Consider the following 18,872-nt stretch of genomic DNA (forward strand, 5'->3'; position numbering starts at 1 on the left):
TCGAAAGTTTCGCATGGAATTTGTGGAAGAATTGCAAGTCTGCATTGCATTTGCATGTGTGAGTTTGAGTGTGAGGGGTGAGTGTGTGTGTTTATGAGTGATGTGTGGGAAAAAGTTTAGCAAAAGCTTCGCCCAAAAGTATGCAGCGAACTTTCGCTGGCCGGCAGCATGTGTTGCTTGCGAATGTTGCCAACGAAAGGCACATATGCACATATGTTGCCCGCCCAATTGAATCTCATTTGCAAATTGGAAATTGGAAATTGCGCGAAGACAATCTGGGCGCGCGACAACTGATTGCAGCGGGCTGTACTTACAGTTTTCGCTTTTGGACAATTGTCCCAATTGATGTGATCCAGACTGCCGCCCAACATCTCCGCCACTATTTCCTTCTCATATGCACGAATCTTGGCGCGCTCGTCGAGATGAACTCTCTGCCCTATCTGGCTGATGCTCTCAATGTCTGCAAAGGACCAAAGTCTGGCGTTCTATAAACACGTTAGGGATATTTCTATGGGGTCTCTCCTTACGCATTGTGCTGTCATTGGCACCATCGCCAGTGATGGGTATGTAGACCTCGCTGCGCGCCCGGATCGGATACACGAACTTGTGCTGCTCCGCCACCCAGGAGGAGGTGTGGGCCAGCGACTCCTTGGAGCTGTGGCACAGCTGGCACTCCCAGTCGGCATCCTTGGGCCGCCAGACAGCGCACTTGGGGCCGCGGCAAACGTACTTTCCGCATGTACAGCATGTCACATAGCTGAAAAATATAGATCGACCCCTAACTTAGTCGCTGGGTGAGGCTTTCGCTGGAGGTTGACTTACGTTTTGGGACTGCTCTGGTCCAAGTCTGCACAGCAGACATTGCAGCTCTGCTGCTCGGTGGCCTCCTCCTTCTTCCACTTCCTATCGGCTATTTTACTGGAAAGAATTCATAGAACACGGAGAATGTTCGATTAGTTCGATACATGGCGATAAGTCAGGTCAGTTCTGCGAAATCGCTGGGGTTGTTTAACCAGCAGAAGGTCAGGTTAAGATATTTGTCGGGTCAAGCAGCTTAAATATTTTAAATTATTTCCATTGGTGCGGCCCAAAGGAAATGCATTTTGGTGTTGTCGTTTCCAATGCCCCCACTGCAAAGATCATTTGCTACCGCATATGCGCATGCAGCGGAATTCTTTTGTCTCCTTATGTCGCAATCTCTCGGACTCGGCTTAACAGCGTCCCCGAGCAGCTCTAACGCTCTCGGGCTATCATACGCTCTCGCTCGCGTCTAAGCTTTCTGCATAGGGCCCGGCAATTTGGCCCATCAGCCCTTGCATGGGCAGTCTTGAGCTAATCGTCGCAGCTATTAGACTAACATCCTCGCATCAATCGTTTGCCCCAATCATCCCCATATGTACATACGCGATAAGTTGGTTTACATATGCAAATAAATTGTGAATTATAACAGACTCTCGACTTTCATTAACTTCAAATTGCAACAGTTGTTAAAAACGCTTAATAGCTTAACATTTGGTGACCCCGACGTGATTGTGCAATAAATAATCCATCAGTGCAATCACAAACTAATATAGCATTCAAAGCTCTTAACTAATTGCCATCTCAACCAGTGTCATCGACCACATAAGTTATCCATACATATATACACCGGCCTCCCCTGCATATTCGGTAGTGCACGGAGCTGTTGGCTTGCGCTTCTCTTTTCGGTCATCTTCCCGCAAGAAACGTTTCTTACACCGGTCGCCTTTGTATATACAGTTCGTACATAGCTGTTCGCTTGCTGGGCTCGGTTCTTGTCGTCTATTGCTCGTGTCACTCTTTGCGATCATCTTCCCGCTAGAGACGTTGGTCTTTCTGCTAACGCTGCCGCTACCATGGAAATTAATGCTGCTAACGAAATTCCAATGACCAGTGAGCAAAACAGGGTGTCTTTTTTGAAGCTTAAGTCAACAGAATTATGCGAGAAAATGAAAGGGTTAGCTACCGCTTGGCAGAATGAGTCGTCAGACTGTGACTACTACATGCTCGTGGTAAAGCAAGAGCAAGTCGAGAAGTTGATCAGCAAATTTGAGATGTTTCACGGCGAGCTTGAGGAATTGGATCGAAGCGAAATTCACAGTGGTTTGTGTGACATTTTTGAGTCACTTGCAAGCTCGCTGAAGGCGGCGATTATGAGGGAAATGGCTAAGAGTAGCGGCCGCATGCCGTTTCAGTCTACCTTGGCTGGAGGAAATACTACGTGTGAGTTTGCCGGCTCGCAATTTCTACCTCACCGTAGACAAGTACCATCCCTGCCTCCTATACAATTGCCGACGTTTAGCGGCGGGTATGCGAACTGGACGGACTTTTATTCAATGTTTGCCACCATCATCGACAGCCATCCGGACTTAACAAACATAGAAAAGCTCCAGCATTTGCGTTCCTGTCTGCGGGATTCGGCATTGGAGACTGTTCGGTCGCTGGAAATCTCAGATGGTAATTATACTGTGGCATTAGATTTGTTGGAAAACAGATTCAATAATCGGCGATGGTCTTTCAGGCACACATCAATGAGATCTTGGCGCTCCAGGCTGTGGAACCTGGGTCAGTGGTCATGCTTCGGGAGCTTTCAGACAAGTTCAATTCACATATGCGCGCGCTCCAGGGTTTGGGCACCACTGAGCAGATCGCAGGATGCATCGTCGTGCAGGAAATTCTCCGAAAACTGGATCCAGCGAGCCAAGAGAAGTGGGAGGAACGATTCAACAACCTCGCATTCGCAAACTTAATTCCGTCGTGGGAATCTATGGCCTCGTTCTTGGAGCAGCGATGCAGATCATTGGAGACGATGGACTTTTCTATGGCAAGCTATGCGTTGAGCAATCAGGTGGGCAGAAGTAGAAAGCATAATAATTCTAGGTCTACATTGGTTACAACGAACCAAACCGTAGCACGCTGCGCGCTGTGCAACGATGGTGCTCACGAGGTCCAGCACTGCCAGAAGTTTAAAGCGCTGTCCCCCACAAATCGCCATAAAGAAGCCAAGCGGCTTTCGTTGTGTATAAATTGTCTCAGAACAGGGCATCGATTACTTCAGTGCACCTCGAGCAACTGTCGTACCTGCGGGGGTAGACACCATACCCTCCTTCATTTTGGTAGCCCTGAAGATACCGCAGTCCAAGGGAAATCAGCGCCGTATACTCCATCTCAGTCTGCACTGTCTGAGTCTACGCCGTCTGAGCATACCACTGCGCCCTCTACTTCAGCGGCTACCTCGTCTGCCCTTATTGCCCAAGATCTCAGGAATGGTGTTGTTTTACTTGCCACGGCCACGGTCTTAGTCAAAAATCGTTCCGGAGTTTTAGTTCCCTGCCGAGCGTTGCTGGATTCCGGCTGCCAGTTGCATCTAATAACTTCTCGTTTCGCGAATCAGCTTCAGCTTCGAAAAATGAAATCATCGACTGCAGTCTCGGGAATAGGCGACTCTAGTTTCGTCACGGATGGATTTTCGGTCAACGTTAGCCTGCACTCTCGCTCATCGGATTACTCAACTCTCATCACTGCCATTGTAGCCTCTAGCATAACCGATCGACAGCCAAGCTTTGGAACTGACACTCAAAACTGGAACACTCCATCTAACATACCACTAGCTGATCCGGAGTTTTATAAGCCGCAGCGCGTCGATCTGCTAATTGGCGCAAGTCTGTTTTTCGAGCTCCTCTGTGTTGGTCAGGTCAAGCTACTGCCAGGATTGCCTTCAATTCAGAAAACGCGCTTGGGATGGGTCGTGTCTGGAAGTTGTTCGCGGTTAAAAGGTTCCTCGTTGATGGTCTCTCGCGCTCGGGCCGTAGCTGCTGAGGATAATAGTCCTGAGGATCGGCTTGAGGTGCTTCTTCGGAGGTTTTGGGAGGTAGAAAATTGCATCGAACCAATAATAAAGTCTACCAAAGAAGAGCTAGATTGTGAAGCACACTTTGTGCAGCATTTCCGTCGACTACATAAAGGCGATTATTGTGTTCGGCTGCCAGCAAAATATAATTTGGATCTCCTTGGAGAATCTTACAATCAAGCGCTTCGTAGATTCCTGACCCTTGAGAGAAAGTTAGATCGTCGCCCTGATGTTAAATCTCAGTATGCAGCATTTATAAAGGAGTACCTTGATTTAGGCCATATGTCTCAGGTTCCTACCCAGGCAATCAGCAACTGCCGATATTTTTTGCCTCACCATTGCGTCATGAAGGAAGATAGTTCTACGACCAAGCTTCGCGTCGTTTTTGATGGATCCGCTTCAACCTCATCTGGATATTCCCTGAACGACGTTTTAATGGCTGACAACGCAACCAATTTTGTCGGCGCTAAGAATGAGCTGATGGAATTAAAGCGCCTGGTCCTCAGCGATGACCATCAGAAGGCGCTGCTGGATTTTTGCTTGGTCGAGGCTATAGACTGGCATTTCATTCCTCCGCGCTCCCCTCATTTTGGTGGTCTATGGGAGGCTGCAGTGAAGACGGCCAAGTACCACTTCTACCGTGCGATAGGCAACTCGGTTCTTGGATTTGACGAGCTGCGGACGCTGTTGTGCCACATCACGGCAGTGATTAATTCAAGACCTTTAGTTTCAATTTCAGAGAGCCCTGCCGATCTAGATGTTCTAACTCCAGCGCATTTCTTGAATGGTGGCCCTCCTGCTTCGTTCGCTGAGCCTGACGTCACGCAGCTAAACTTCGATCGCCTGGACGGCTGGCAGCGCGTTTCGTCCCTGCAGCAGCTCTTTTGGTCCCGGTGGAAGGAGGAGTACATAACGTCACTGCAGCAGCGCTCAAAGTGGCGCACTGCGAAGCCTAGTTTAGCAGTCGCAGATTTGGTTCTTGTCAAGGATGAGAATCTTCCTCCCATGAAGTGGCCACTGGCGAGAGTGGTCGAGCTTTTGCCTGGACGAGATGGCGTTGCCCGAGTTGCTGTGCTGAAGACGTCATCTGGAATCACCGAGCGCGCCGTCAACAAGCTGTGCCTGCTGCCCCTTAAAGATGCTGTTGAAAGTCAGGCTTCCAACGGGGGGAGTATGTCGGGTCAAGCAGCTTAAATATTTTAAATTATTGCCAGTAGTGCGGCCCAAAGGAAATGCATTTTGGTGTTGTCGTTTCCAATGCCCCCACTGCAAAGATCATTTGCGCATCAGCGGAATTCTTTTGTCTCCTTATGTCGCAATCTCTCGGACTCGGCTTAACAGCGTCCCCGAGCAGCTCTAACGCTCTCGGGCTATCATACGCTCTCGCTCGCGTCTAAGCTTGCTGCATAGGGACCGGCAATTTGGCCCGTCAGCCCTTGCATGGGCAGTATTGAGCTAATCGTCGCAGCTATTAGACGAACATCCTCGCATCAATCGTTCGCCCCAATCATCCCCATATGTACATACGCGATAAGTTGGTTTACATATGCAAATAAATTGTGAATTATAAACAGCCTCTCGACTTTCATTAACTTCAAATTGCAACAGTTGTTAAAAACGCTTAACAGCTTAACAATAATCAAACTGCTGAAAAACATGAGGAAATCAACTAATTGGATGGCGCTCAGCCGATAGATACAATTAGCGCCTGGTCGAGTCGACAAAATTCCTGTTCCCCAGATCTCCACCTACGAGTATGAGAGTCCCGCACTGCAGGGGCATCGAGCATCGAGCAATGGACTTACTCTCTCGCCTATCACCCCCCTGCCACCATCTAGCAGATTGCATAAGCCGAGGAAAGCCACAGGCAAAACCAGTTGGACCAGGGGCAAGCAAAATATCAGTCGAGTTGAGTTTTATAGCCAGATTTATTCGCGTCACTTAGGATCTATGTATGTAGGTATCGAATAACTAAGCATATCACACGGCTTACAAACTACTCTCGTAGGACATATGCACATACTTATATGTACTTACAGATATATCTACTTATATATCTAGATATGTATTCAGTTCTCACAGTGCCAGAGACAAGAAGGGATTTCCTCCGACTGACTGTACTGTACACTTAATCGTATCCATGCATGAGTCGTGTTTTGTTTTGTTGTATGTTGTGGAAGTTGTGGTACAACGTGCTCAAAATTGACAATTAATTACAAACAATTTGCTCAACTTAACATTTGAATGTCTCGTTTTGAAAACGCTTACAAACGAAATCATAAACAAAAACAAAAATCATTACACTCTCTCCCCTCGTCGCTATCCATATACTATATACCATATAATTTTGAAAACAGAAGAAACCAGTCATAACCGATATCCAACCGATTCCCAATGCTGCAGCTACACCTATACGAGCAGCTGTTGCCGTTGGCTCTCCTCCTGCTGGAGCTGTTGCTGGTGCCGCTGGTGGAATCGCAACCGACGGCGTGCCCAGTGCTCGTAGTTGTTTCCGAGATTCTCGTAGTAGATCTGCTCCTCGGACTCGTCGTCCCCGGCCTCGTCGCCGTCGTCGGGAGGCCGCCCGAACACCGGTTCACTGGAGGTCATCTTCAGCAGAACCACCTCCATGGCGCAGGCCATGAACAGGAAGGCGAATACGGCAAAGCTGATTGGCATGCAGTTCAATTTCTCCACCTGGCACACAACAACGGACGCGAACACCATTCTATCGCACACTCTCACTCCTTTCGGTGTGGAGGTCTATAGCTGCGATGGCTTCTGTGGGATTTATCGGTTTCTTGGTTTTGGTTTGGTTTGGTCTGAATTTAATTGGTTTGGTTTGGTCTGGTTTGGTGTTTAGTGTTGTTTGGTGTTTAGTGTGCTAGGTATTTGAGTTGCCTGTCAAGAGAAGTTTGGTGCTTTGTTTGCTTTGATTTGGCATGGCACTCGAATTAAACTGTTTTCGCCGATTTGCATGTATATTCGAGTGGAAGCACATTAATTTGGATTCGCCAACGAAACGCGTTGCGACTCACTCCGACACTGACAACTTTCTCGGACAAGGTTTGCCTTTGTTGTGCGCAGTTGGCTCTGAGCGGCCAACAGCTGAGACCAAGCGAGCCTCAGTCAGAGCAGTGACAGTCTCTCCGTCTCATGCCCGTGCCGGTTTCATGTCTGAGGAGAGAAGCCTACCCAGAGAGAGAGAGTGGCAGTGGCAGCGTTCGTGAGAGTGGCAGACAGACAGCTAACTCGTTAATGTCGTAAGATTCAATTGTGAACTCTGGAGAAGAAGGCCTTAGCTTACCTTACCTTACGCCCCCTGCCCACTGGATAGAAAACCAGCCCAACGGGTCTACGTAGCGGAATCAGCCGTGTCTAGGCATATTTCCCTGGCCATCTATCGCCTTTCTTCCTTGATTTATCCGTAAACATGTAGAAATCTGGTCAAGCAGGAACCGTTTCGGGCCTCATACCCGTATGCATATGCATTCATTTGTCTATAAATTAATTTTTGGCAATCTTTTCAGCTATGTGTCTCGGCCTGAACTTCATTAATTTCCAAATGCTAATTGTGAGAAACATTCCGCAAACGAGTTAGCTTCAGATCTTGTCTGTCTGTCTGTCTGTCTATTTAAATCTATTCATGCTCCAAGCCGTTCATTATTGAGGGGAACCTCAACGAATCAATCGAATGGTGACTGGAATAGTCTTTAGATTCGCGAATAAATGGCGACAGCATCAGCTGGGAAATTCCCAAAGAGAAAGATGATGCGAGAGCTCTCATATGTACAGATTCCCCTGAAATCTGACTTAAGTATCTGGGTTAATATATGCATGTAAGATGGGCACATCCCATTAGCATTTCTCAGCCCGAGAAATCGTCAAGTGGCCCTGTTTCTGTCTCGTTCTGTTTGGGTTGGCTTAGATGAATGGCTTAGTCGGGATGAACAAGATGTTCTCAATTTTCGCTGAATTTCGGCCAGCATAAGTGGAGGATTTCTGAGGCTGGAAAGTAATTACCCGTATCGCCAGAAGAACAATCAATTATTAGATTAAGGCCCATACATTAAAGATATCATAAAACATATAGAAATTGACTAACAAGCCTACGACATAGCGATCCCCTCTCCCTGAGTAATCTTCAATGTTCATCGATGGTAAAGTTGACTAGCGGATATTTTCAACCTGAAGTGAGCTGGGGCCGTTCGTCCCCTCTCCAGCTAAAGCCTAACCAACGTGTTTTTAATAGTTGCAAAATATCTACATGCCAACTCATGTCCATGTAGCAAAATTTCACAGTGGCGCTTTGCAACATTTTGGTAAATTTTCGAAAAGCTGCACAACATTTGGTAGCTTTAGCGCAACATTTTTGAATATTCCGCGAGAAATTTACAAGGAAACGATTTTGATTTCCACGTAGATCAGGAATTTAAATGTATTGTCTAAAGGGCGGGTAACGCTCATTTAAATATTCTACAAAAATTACTCCTATGGCTCTGGGCCATCCCCAGATGCAAGTTACAACTTTGACCGACCCTTTGTTGGTGCCGTTTGCTTGCAGCTAACAGGCCCACCACCATTACTCACCACCAGGCCGCCTTCTAGCATCGTCTTCATCGTCGGAGCTGTGTTGTGGCCTGGTGGTGACTTCTTCGATCGAAGAACGCAAGCACTACCCCTTCGTACCCTTGAGGAGTATTGCTTCTAATCGACTGTGGTTATGTCCCTGTGACTGGCTTTTGATTGCTCTCACTCTCAAAGCTACTTTCGACCGGATCACAAATGCAAGAACTCGTTTCAGTTTACTCAGCACTACGGGTAAATTATCTCTGTTTAAAATGCGACAACGGTTAGCATTAGTTTTGTTTTCTAGACTTTCGACAATTTCGGAACTTGTTTTGGTTTCTATTGCTATAATGCAACCTGTCATGCAACTTTCTGTCTCTGAATAGAGAAAAGGAAAACACAGCTTTCGTCTATTTCGGCTAATATTGTGCTCAATGAAACTGCCAGCCAAGGTTAAATCCTACACTTTTTTACTAGGTACCATACATACATACATATATGTTTAAAACTCGCATACCCCTACTCGTATTTTCACATGTCGTATAACATAAGATTATTATAAGAATAACGGCTAATTAAGTTGCCATTGTCTATTGCTAGTGACAAAAGGCAAATATTTGCGGGCGGCTAATTGTTATTGGCGTTTCGTGACACTTTTTTGTTGTTGTTGTGGAGTATGACTGGAAGCGGCAGCAGCGGGTTCTGCCCTTTGTTGGCCAACGATTTCCGTTCGCCATTCGTCGCAACTCTTTGGTTCTGTCTGGATAGCCAGATGGCCAAATTCGTCTTGGCCACAATTCAATTGAATGGACAGTAATGTATGAACAAGTAATGTTATGAAACGGCCAACGGTACTGTTATCCAACAGCGTTTACGGGTGCAAAATGAATTTGTGAGCCACCATGATACGCTGCAGCTGGTGGCCTGATGCCTCTTACGCAATCCTTAATTAAGGCGAAGCTACGTACGTACTGGATGCCCAACTGAGATGAGGAAAGACCATAGAAAGGCAACAGCAATAGCAGTTGCAACTGTGCCAAGCATAAAAATTGCAACAATTATGTCAAATCTCTTTTAATGCGAAATGCTTTTCCTCTGCACTTTTCTTTGCTTTCTTCGTACACGCAAACGCAATCAAGTCATGCGAAACGATGGACACGTAATCGAATTGAAGCTGCTGCGGCAGCTCTGAAAGTTCAGTTTCAGTTGTATCTGTATCTGTATCTGTATCTGCATCTGCATCTGTGGTTGTGCCAGTATGTGCTAGTGCATCTTCTGACATCTGCACGATCGCGTACTCTCACACACACAGTTTCACAAACGGGGGCACACTCATTTGGTTATCGCTACTATACTCGATTAACTCACCCAAGAAGACGCTCGCGCCACATTGGAGCAGATAGGCCCCGCCGACGAGTCCCACCACCGAAGTCAGGCCCAGCAGCAGGTTGGTGGCTGCGGGACGATAGATTGGTAGCTGCATGAGGCGTATGTAGGGGCGTATCAAACGCTTGCAGCACTGCGGAGGTGACATTGAGTTCGATAACGGCAATAATAACGATTTGGCAGCATTTGCATTCGAAGCACACACTCGCACACAGCAAGACCCCTCTCCCCCGCAATAGTTTAAGCCCCTGTCGCGACGTATCTCTAGTTCTATTTCTCTCAAAGGTTTGACAAAACTAAAAGAGTGCAATCGCAAATACTTTCGGATTATCAGAACAGAACATAACAGTTCTCCTTCAAGTACTTCACGTACTTTGTTTTGGCCTTGTCCGTGTCTCGATTTATTTTGTTTCGGCCGCATACTCATACTTTGGCCTTAGGGAGCCTTATCAGAAGGCTTATACGCGAAGGTGTGTGGGGTGGGGTATGTACCCTTCGTGAGGCATTTGAGCTTCGAAAACTATTGTGTTTGTAATATTTAAAAAAAAGCAATACTATACATGCTACTTATTGGAAATTTAAGTATTTTTGCAGCACGTTTCAGGCTGAAACCAAAATTTTTATTAATCTAATCAAAAATTGATTAAAACTGCAATAACATAAAGTTCCAACCAATCTCTTTTCACTCACGATTGAATACATCATTTTTATACCCGATACTCAAAATGAGTATTGGGGTATATTAGATTTGTGGTAAAAGTGGATGTGTGTAACGTCCAGAAGGAATCGTTTCCGACCCCATAAAGTATATATATTCTTGATCAGCATCAACAGCCGAGTCGATTGAGCCCTGTCTGTCTGTCCGTCTGTCCGTCCGTCCGTCCGTCCGTCCGTCCGTCCGTCCGTCCCCTTCAGCGCCTAGTGCTCAAAGACTATAAGAGCTAGAGCAACGATGTTTTGGATCCAGACTTCTGTGATATGTCACTGCTACAAAAATATTTCAAAACTTCGCCCCGCCCACTTCCGCCCCCACAAAGGACGAAAATCTGTGGCATCCACAATTTTAAAGATACGATAAAACCAAAAACGCAGAATCGTAGAGGATGACTATATGTTCTAGAGTGTAAAATCTCAACCAGATCGTATAATTATTATAGCCAGAATCAAGAAAACAATTTCATTCTTTCTCGCTCTGTCTCTCTCTAACACACAGGTTTCATGGTCGGCTTTGCCAATTGTAACATAAGAGTTCAGAACCTATAAGAGCCAGAGCAACCAAATTTGGTATCCACACTCCTGTGATATCGGACCTTGACCGTTTCGTGTCCAAATTTCGCCACACCCCCTTACGCCCCCGCAAAGGACGAAAATCTGGGGCATCCACAAATCTCAGAGACTATTAAGGCTAGAGTAACCAAATTTGGTATCCGCACTTCTGTTAGATCTCACTATAAAACGTATATCTCAGAATTTCGCCCCACCCCCTTCCGCCCACACAAAGGACGAAAATCTGTTGCATCCACAATATTGCACATTCGAGAAAACTAAAAACGCAGAATCATAGATAACGACTATATCTATCAGATTGCTGAATCTGGACCAGATCAGATAATTTTTATAGACTAAAGGAACAAATAAATTTGCACTGGCTACGCAGCGCCCGACGTCACGCTCAGTCTGATTTTCTGTCTCTCTCTCCGGCGTCTGCCGGAGGAGAGCCATACTGACTTAGTATCGGGTATAACTGTAGAGTTGCGGTCTCCGCAGCAACTCACAACGTTCCCCTCGTTTTGTGTTTATTTTTTGCACTTCGCTTCGATTATCACTAATTAAAGTTGGTAAATGTATGCGAGATGCTCATGCTCCAAGCCAAGATTCTTATCGAGTATGTTTGTATCGCTTGACTATTGACTATTTATGGCAGAAGATTTCTGAGATCACTGTGTGGGTTGCGTAACATCCTGGGGGCTCTTGGGGTTTGGTTTGCATTATTCATTTGTGTGCTTGTGTGCTTAAAAACAAAATATTCTTTATTGGTTGTGTAATTCACTTCACTTGGCATCAAACTATGCGGTATTTCTTCACTTTTATTGATTATGACTTCACAGAATACTTCACAGACCTCACGCAGTGAACTTCACTGGGCAATATCTGGATAAATAATTACCACACAATTTTGAGGATTTTCTCCGCTTTTGTTTCCACGCGTCCGTACATATATTGTGTTGTGTGTACAAACAACGATTACAATCAATCACTTTTGGGAAATATACTCTTTCGGTACGTGATTCTTTCGAGGTGTTTGCCACATGAACTCGCTAATTGCCGTCACCACCTCCCCGGCAGTCAGTCCGTCAATCCCGCCGCCCAGCACAATCTCAGCCCGAAAACGACAACAATCCAAAAAGCATGACGCTATATTTGAAACAATTCCGACTGCGACAATATGGGTATAACCAAACCAAACTGATTAAGATCACGAGGCGCGGACCGAACTAAGGGCTCCCTCCACTGGAAACGATCTTCAAGTTAACGATTGACTCCGACTGGGAATGCGAATGCGACTGGGACAGTGACTGGGACAGTGACTGCGACTGGAGCGGCGACAGGTTTGTTTTAGCCAAGTTTTATTTGGATTGTTTACTTTTCGTTTGTACATACGAGTATAACCGTAATATATAAGTGGGGTATTGGAGGGGGGGAATTTTGTTTGCCCATTTCGTTATTGCGGTTCGCCATATAAGCCGTTTGTTGATTTGATAAGAGCTCCACTCGCGGACAATGATAAATATATATCTGTATCTGTATATAAAGGTAGCGAAGAAGCGCGGTGACCGAATTCGCAGATAAGTGTCAAGACAATTTCCGCGGTTATATCACATTTTCGGCGCCTACGAATGGTAGTATTTGATTCTTTGCCCTGATATTATCTATACGTTTTATGATTGGGTTTTTTGGGGAATTTTTTTTTTAAAGTATATATATTCTTGATCAGCATCAATAGCCGAGTCGATTGAGCCCTGTCTGTCTGTCTGTCCGTCCGTCCGTCTGTCCGTCCCCTTCAGCGCCTAGTGCTCAAAGACTATAAGAGCTAGAGCAACGATGTTTTGGATCCAGACTTCTGTGATATGTCACTGCTACAAAAATATTTCAAAACTTCGCCCCGCCCACTTCCGCCCCCACAAAGGACGAAAATCTGTTGCATCCACAATTTTAAAGATATGAGAAAACCAAAAACGTAGATTTGTAGAGAATGACCATATCTTTAAGACTGCGGAATCTGAATTGGATCGTATTATTATTATAGCCAGCATCAAGAAAACAATTTCATTTTTTCTCGCCCTGTCTCTCTCTAACACACACGTAGCATAGGCGGCTTTGCTTAGAGTAAAACATTAGCGCCTAGATCTCAGAGACTACAAAAGCTAGAGCAACCAAATTTGGTATCGGACCGAGACGAGTTTGTTTCAAAATTTCGCCACACCCCCTTCCGCCCCCGCAAAGGACGAAAATCTGGGGATATTCAAAAATCTCAGAGACTATTAAGGCTAGAGTAACCAAATTTGGTATCCGCACTCCTGTTAGATCTTACTATAAAACATGTATCTCAAAATTTCGCCCCCCCCACTTCCGCCCACACAAAGGACGAAAATCTGTTGCATCCACAATATTGCACATTCGAGAAAACTAAAAACGCAGAATCATAGATAATGACCATATCTATCAGATTGCTGAATCTGGATCAGATAGGATCATTTTTGTAGCCAAAAGGAACAAATCAATTTGCAGTGGCTACGCAGCCCCCGACGTCACGCTCAGACTGATTTTCTGTCTCTCTCGCACGCACTCTTTGTCGTGTCGTTTAATATTAGCGGCGTCTGCCGGAGGAGAGCCATACTGACTTAGTATCGGGTATAACCGTAGAGTTGCGGTGTCCGCAGCAACTCACAACGTTCCCCCTCGTTTTTTTTGGATTTGATGTGCGTTGTTGGCGATTAACCAATTCGTAACTGGCCGCAATTGCGAACTGGGTCCGAGGTTTGCTGCTGCTCATGCAACAAGAGGGGGCATGGCCCGCAAATCCCCCTAAGAAAGCGACAAAGAGACAGAAAGCCCAGTCCAGCCCCGATGGGTTCATATGGCCTTATGCAAATGCCGCTGCCAGCCGCCAGTCACATGTCCGAGGCGGCTAATGACCACAGTTTGGCGCGAAGAAAATATCCGAAATCGATTGGCCCCGCCATTGGCCATACAAAGCCTACAGCAATTAATTGGCATTAATCAAATTAATTATGAAATACTCGATAAGATTGTGGCTCCCCTCCGTAGGCAAGGCAGCAAGACGCGCGTTGGAAAGCGAAACAAACATGGAGTGGCTAACGGAACGGCGCATTGGTTGCCTTCTGCCCACGAATGTTGGATACCCTAGAAGATGACGATGATCTCTATTCTATAGATCTCAGAAAGGGCAAAGGGTATCTTATCTTGCATGGGAATAGTTTCGTTAGTGGGGTAGCTGCAGCAGTGGACTCTGAGGCCAAAAGAAGAGCTGACTCAGTCTCAGACTCAGTTTCGCTGTGGCAATCGTATAAACAGATTCCCAGAAAAGCTTTCAATATTCCGATGCCGCCCAAGTACTTAGTGAATCGGAGTTCTGGCTGAAAGATTCCCTGACTGCGTCTGAGATTTTGTCATTATTTTCATTTTCTTTGTGTGGACGTTGACATGCAATGACTGCATCTTTCAAGAGGCGATGCAGTTACTGCACCGTCAAGTGGCCCGTGTGACACCAGCAGAAGGCTGTTACGCGCGGATCCCAGGCAAAACGCAGCCCTCCTCCCGCCCAACCGACCGAGGGGCGCTGCCGCATGACGCGCGGTGCGTAGCCGAACCAAACGCGAACATGCAAGAAAGATAGCTGTTAGACTAACATTCGAGGAAAATTAGTACTAAACTTACTAAGAAACTAAGCATGCAATCAAAGTACAAATACCACTACAGTTACTAATTAATAGAAAGGTGTGTAAGGATTAATAATTTAATAAGAGGAAGAGAATTAGTGGTGGATATAATATGGTAGAGGGAATTATAATCCGAGCATAAGACCCTAAACGGTTCATGCAAGGAATAATTCGATCTACAAAGTGGAAGGAACAACGGTATAAAATTTCTAGTCAGTCTAATAGGAATCGTGAAGTTTATGCGGCTCAACAGATCAGGGCTGTCTATGTCACCCCTGATCAAGTTGTGCATAAATATCACACCAAGCATTTTTCTACGGTTAACTAAGGATGGGAGGTTTACTAATAGTAGTCTACTAGAGTAAGATGGGAGTCTTACACCCGCATCCCAGTTAAGGCCCCGCAGAGCAAAGAGTAAAAAGTTTTTCTGTACTGATTCTATACGGTCCTGGTGTACTTTGTACTGAGGGCACCATACACAGGAGCCGTATTCTAAGATCGGACGAACAAGCGAGGTATAGAGAGTCTTTGTTATATAGGGGTCGTCAAATTCCTTTGACCACCTCTTTATAAACCCAAGCACGCCCATGGCCTTATTTACCATGGTAGAAATGTGTTCGGAAAACTTTAACTTGGGGTCTAACATAACACCCAGATCATCCACCAGGGTAATTCTCTCAAGAGAACCACCAAATAGGGTGTAGGGAGCCAACAAAGGGCTAGAACGATGAAATGTCATAACTTTGCATTTCGAGGCATTAAGGTGTAACAAGTTTGCACAACACCATGACTGAAAGTTATTGAGATCGGATTGCAAGCGAGAATGAAATGAAATGTCCTTGTACTGGACACAGAGTTTAACATCATCCGCATACATAAGTACTCGAGAGTATGTTAATACTGAAGGAAGTCATTAATAAAGAGTGTGAAGAGTAAGGGGCCTAGATGGCTGCCTTGTGGTACTCCCGAAGAAACCTTTACTGGGAAAGAGAGGGAGTTTTTGAAGAGGACTCTTTGAGACCTAGAACAAAGATAGCTAGAAATCCATCTCAGGAGGTTGGGCGGAAACCCTAAAAGGTCAAGTTTATGCGCTAAAAGGGAATGGTTTACAGAGTCGAATGCTTTACTAAAGTCGGTGTAAATAACATCCGTCTGTAAGTTACCTTGAAAGCCTTTAATAATGAAAGAGGTAAACTCTAACAAGTTCGTGGTGGTTGATCGCCGCCTTATAAATCCATGCTGAGTTGGAGATATAAGTGACTTGCAGAGATGTTGCAAGTGCGGAGTTAAAACCTTCTCAAACATTTTAGGAATAGCGGATAACTTTGCTATACCTCTATAATTTTTTGCATCAGACTTGCTACCTTTTTTATGGAGAGGATTTATAAACGATTCCTTCCAGATCGGGGGAAGCAAGAAGAATCAATGGATAGGGTGAATAGTTTAAGCAAAGGTCCACACAGAGCCTCGGCGCAGTACCTGAGTACACAACCGGGCCCCCCGTCTGGACCCGGTGAAAACACCGGCTTAACTAGTCGAAGATCATGAAATAGGGAACATTCATTTAACAAGGGACTGAAAATGCCGTTCGACCTCGGTAAACCGTATGGGTACGGATGACCAGAGTAGCTTTCCTCAGAATAGGTGGTTTGGAAGAATTGGGCAAAAAGATCGGCAATTGCCTGATCATTATTTGCCGACGTATTACAAAATGATAGCGAGGATGGGTGTGCGGACGTTCTACGCTTACTGTTTACGAAGCTGTAAAACTGTTTAGGGTTCTGAGAAAAACGTATCCTGCATCGAGATAGGTAGTTCTTATAGCATTGAGCATTAAGAACTGAAAAGTTTGACCGAGCTAATACATAGCGAGAGTGAGAAGTAGGAGAACCCACTTCTTGAAATTTTTTATAAAGTCTTGATTTTAAGTTTTTTAGACTGGATAACTCTTTGGTAAACCAAGGGGGTTTTCCAGATCTAGTCGGACAAGAAAGCGGGACACAAGAATCGAAAAATGTGCCAAGAGCATTGTAAAAAATGTTTGTGCCTTTTATGATATCAGTGCACAAGTACAAAGCGGACCAATCAAAATCCCTAATGAGGTTATTAAGCTTCGCAAACTCGGCTTTACGAAAGCAGCGGACACGTTCGGGCAGCCTACTCGACCGATCCAATACAGTTGGTCCTATATCTAGCGACACCTCGAAAGTAGGGTGGTAGGCGTCTTCAGGTATAGTGAGCGGAAGGGCTCGGGTTAACAACACTATGGTCGGATCCAATACAAAGCACAGATCAAGCAATCGACCCAAGGAAATTGGGGTCGAAATTTGAGGTCGGCAAATTTGCATAAATTGATATCCGTCGCTTGCAACGGAGATGCATGCAACAAATGGTCGCAGACTGTGGGCTACGAGCCAGTCACTCACTCGAAGCACACCCAAGCCGAGCCGAGCGATGCCGGGCCCCACCTCGGCTGCAGCTGCAGCTGCTTCCGTTCTGGGAGCAAATACTCACCTTAATCTATCGCGCAGCAGCCTGTGGGTGGAATGGTCTCGCTGCAGCACCTGGAGGATGCGCTGGCACTGCTGCAGTCGCTGGCGCCGCCTCAGCGTCGGCGTTTCCCCCTCCAGCACGGCTATGCCACTGTCCACGCTGCCGTTCAACTGCCGCTGGACAGGACTGCTCTCGGAGCTGTTGCTTGCTGGGGACTCGCCTGCCATTTGGACGCTTGTTGTTCGTTGGTGTTTGGTGTTTGTTTTTGGTTTGGTACGGAACGATTTCTTTGTGGTTTTCTCGCGCTTTTCACAGGCATTAGGCCATTTCCGCACTCACGCCACACGCACTCTCATGGGACGCGATGGGATGGGATGGGATGCACGGGTATCGTATCGTATCTCATTCTTCGCAATTGTCGCGCACATGAAACACTTTTGCCAAAACAAATTTGTTTTGTTTCGTTTGTTACTTTTTGCTTTTTGTGTGTTAATTACGCGCCAGATGCCGCCATTGTTTTGCCCCTGGAAGCGGGCCTTAACTGCTGTGGAGATAATGTTTTTTATCCCCAATCGGCCGACTAATTATTTCGAATTAAATAAAACTCGGCGCAGAAATAAAATTACGATATGTTCTTTAATGCGTGACATCCAAATTGCAAGTGTGGCTTGCCTGCCCTTTACATTACCGCTCCGATCGCTAAGCGCAGCTTCGCTCGGCCGACGTCGGTAGGCAGACGCAAAGCGGAGATAGCGAAGAGCGAGCTGGCAGAGAGCGTTTAGCAGGGCAAGCAAGCGCAGAGCTTTAACAAACAAATGAGTGACATAGACATAAGTAACAAACAAAATAAGCGGCTGAGGGCCAAGAATTAGGTGCTATTTGGCAAGCAGCTAATCAGCTGGGTTCTGCTCCGAACATTCACCCCCCGTTGGAAGGCATAGGCTTTCAACAGATCCATCCTGAAGGGGCAGAACCGCTATTTTTCCAACGGCCCTCTTGAAAAGGCCTTTTTGAGTGCCGATGACGGCTACTCTGATGGTTCCATCTTTTCCTGGTATGACGCTCTCAATGCGGCCAAGCGGCCACCTTAATGGTGGCAGCGTTTCCTCCTTGATCATGACGAGCGTTCCTAGCTTGATGTTTGGAGACGATGACCGCCACTTGCTCCGCTCCTGAAGAATCGAAAGATACGCCGTGCTCCATTTTCTCCAAAACGCCTACTTCATTTGACACAGCCGCTGCCATCGACTAAGTAGGTTGACCCGGAGATGCGCCACATCTGGCTCGTCGAATGCAGCTTTCGGGGCTCCATTGAGAAAGTGGTTTGGCGTGAGCACATCTAGATCATCGGGACTTTCTGTAATTGCATAAAGCGGACGGGAATTTAACAAAGCAGAGATTTCACAAGCCAAGGTCTGAATTTCATCAAGAGTAAAAATGTAGGTCCCGACGATGCGATGAAAATGATATTTAGCTGCTTTAACAGCCGCCTCCCACAAACCCACAAAATGAGGTGAGCGAGGGGGGATGAATTTCCAGTCGATTCCACTAGAAACGCAGAGATGTGACACAGCCGACGTATGAGGATCACTGAG

The 18,872-nt window shown here is 46.0% G+C and overlaps 1 protein-coding gene and 1 pseudogene across 1 annotated transcript; both read right to left on the minus strand.

The window, feature by feature from the left end:
- LOC117193915 overlaps window positions 1–17,716 on the minus strand; it is a 59,303-nt pseudogene extending 41,587 nt beyond the window's left edge.
- LOC117192590 lies at window positions 5,778–6,960 on the minus strand. The gene has a single exon (XM_033397309.1). It carries the CDS (start codon window positions 6,593–6,595, stop codon window positions 6,278–6,280), a length of 318 nt encoding a protein of 105 aa, XP_033253200.1. The 5' UTR covers window positions 6,596–6,960; the 3' UTR covers window positions 5,778–6,277.
- Window positions 17,717–18,872: the final 1,156 nt, after the last annotated feature.

The sequence above is a fragment of the Drosophila miranda genome (genome assembly GCF_003369915.1).
Source record: "Drosophila miranda strain MSH22 chromosome Y unlocalized genomic scaffold, D.miranda_PacBio2.1 Contig_Y2_pilon, whole genome shotgun sequence".
NCBI classification, from domain to species: domain Eukaryota; kingdom Metazoa; phylum Arthropoda; class Insecta; order Diptera; family Drosophilidae; genus Drosophila; species Drosophila miranda.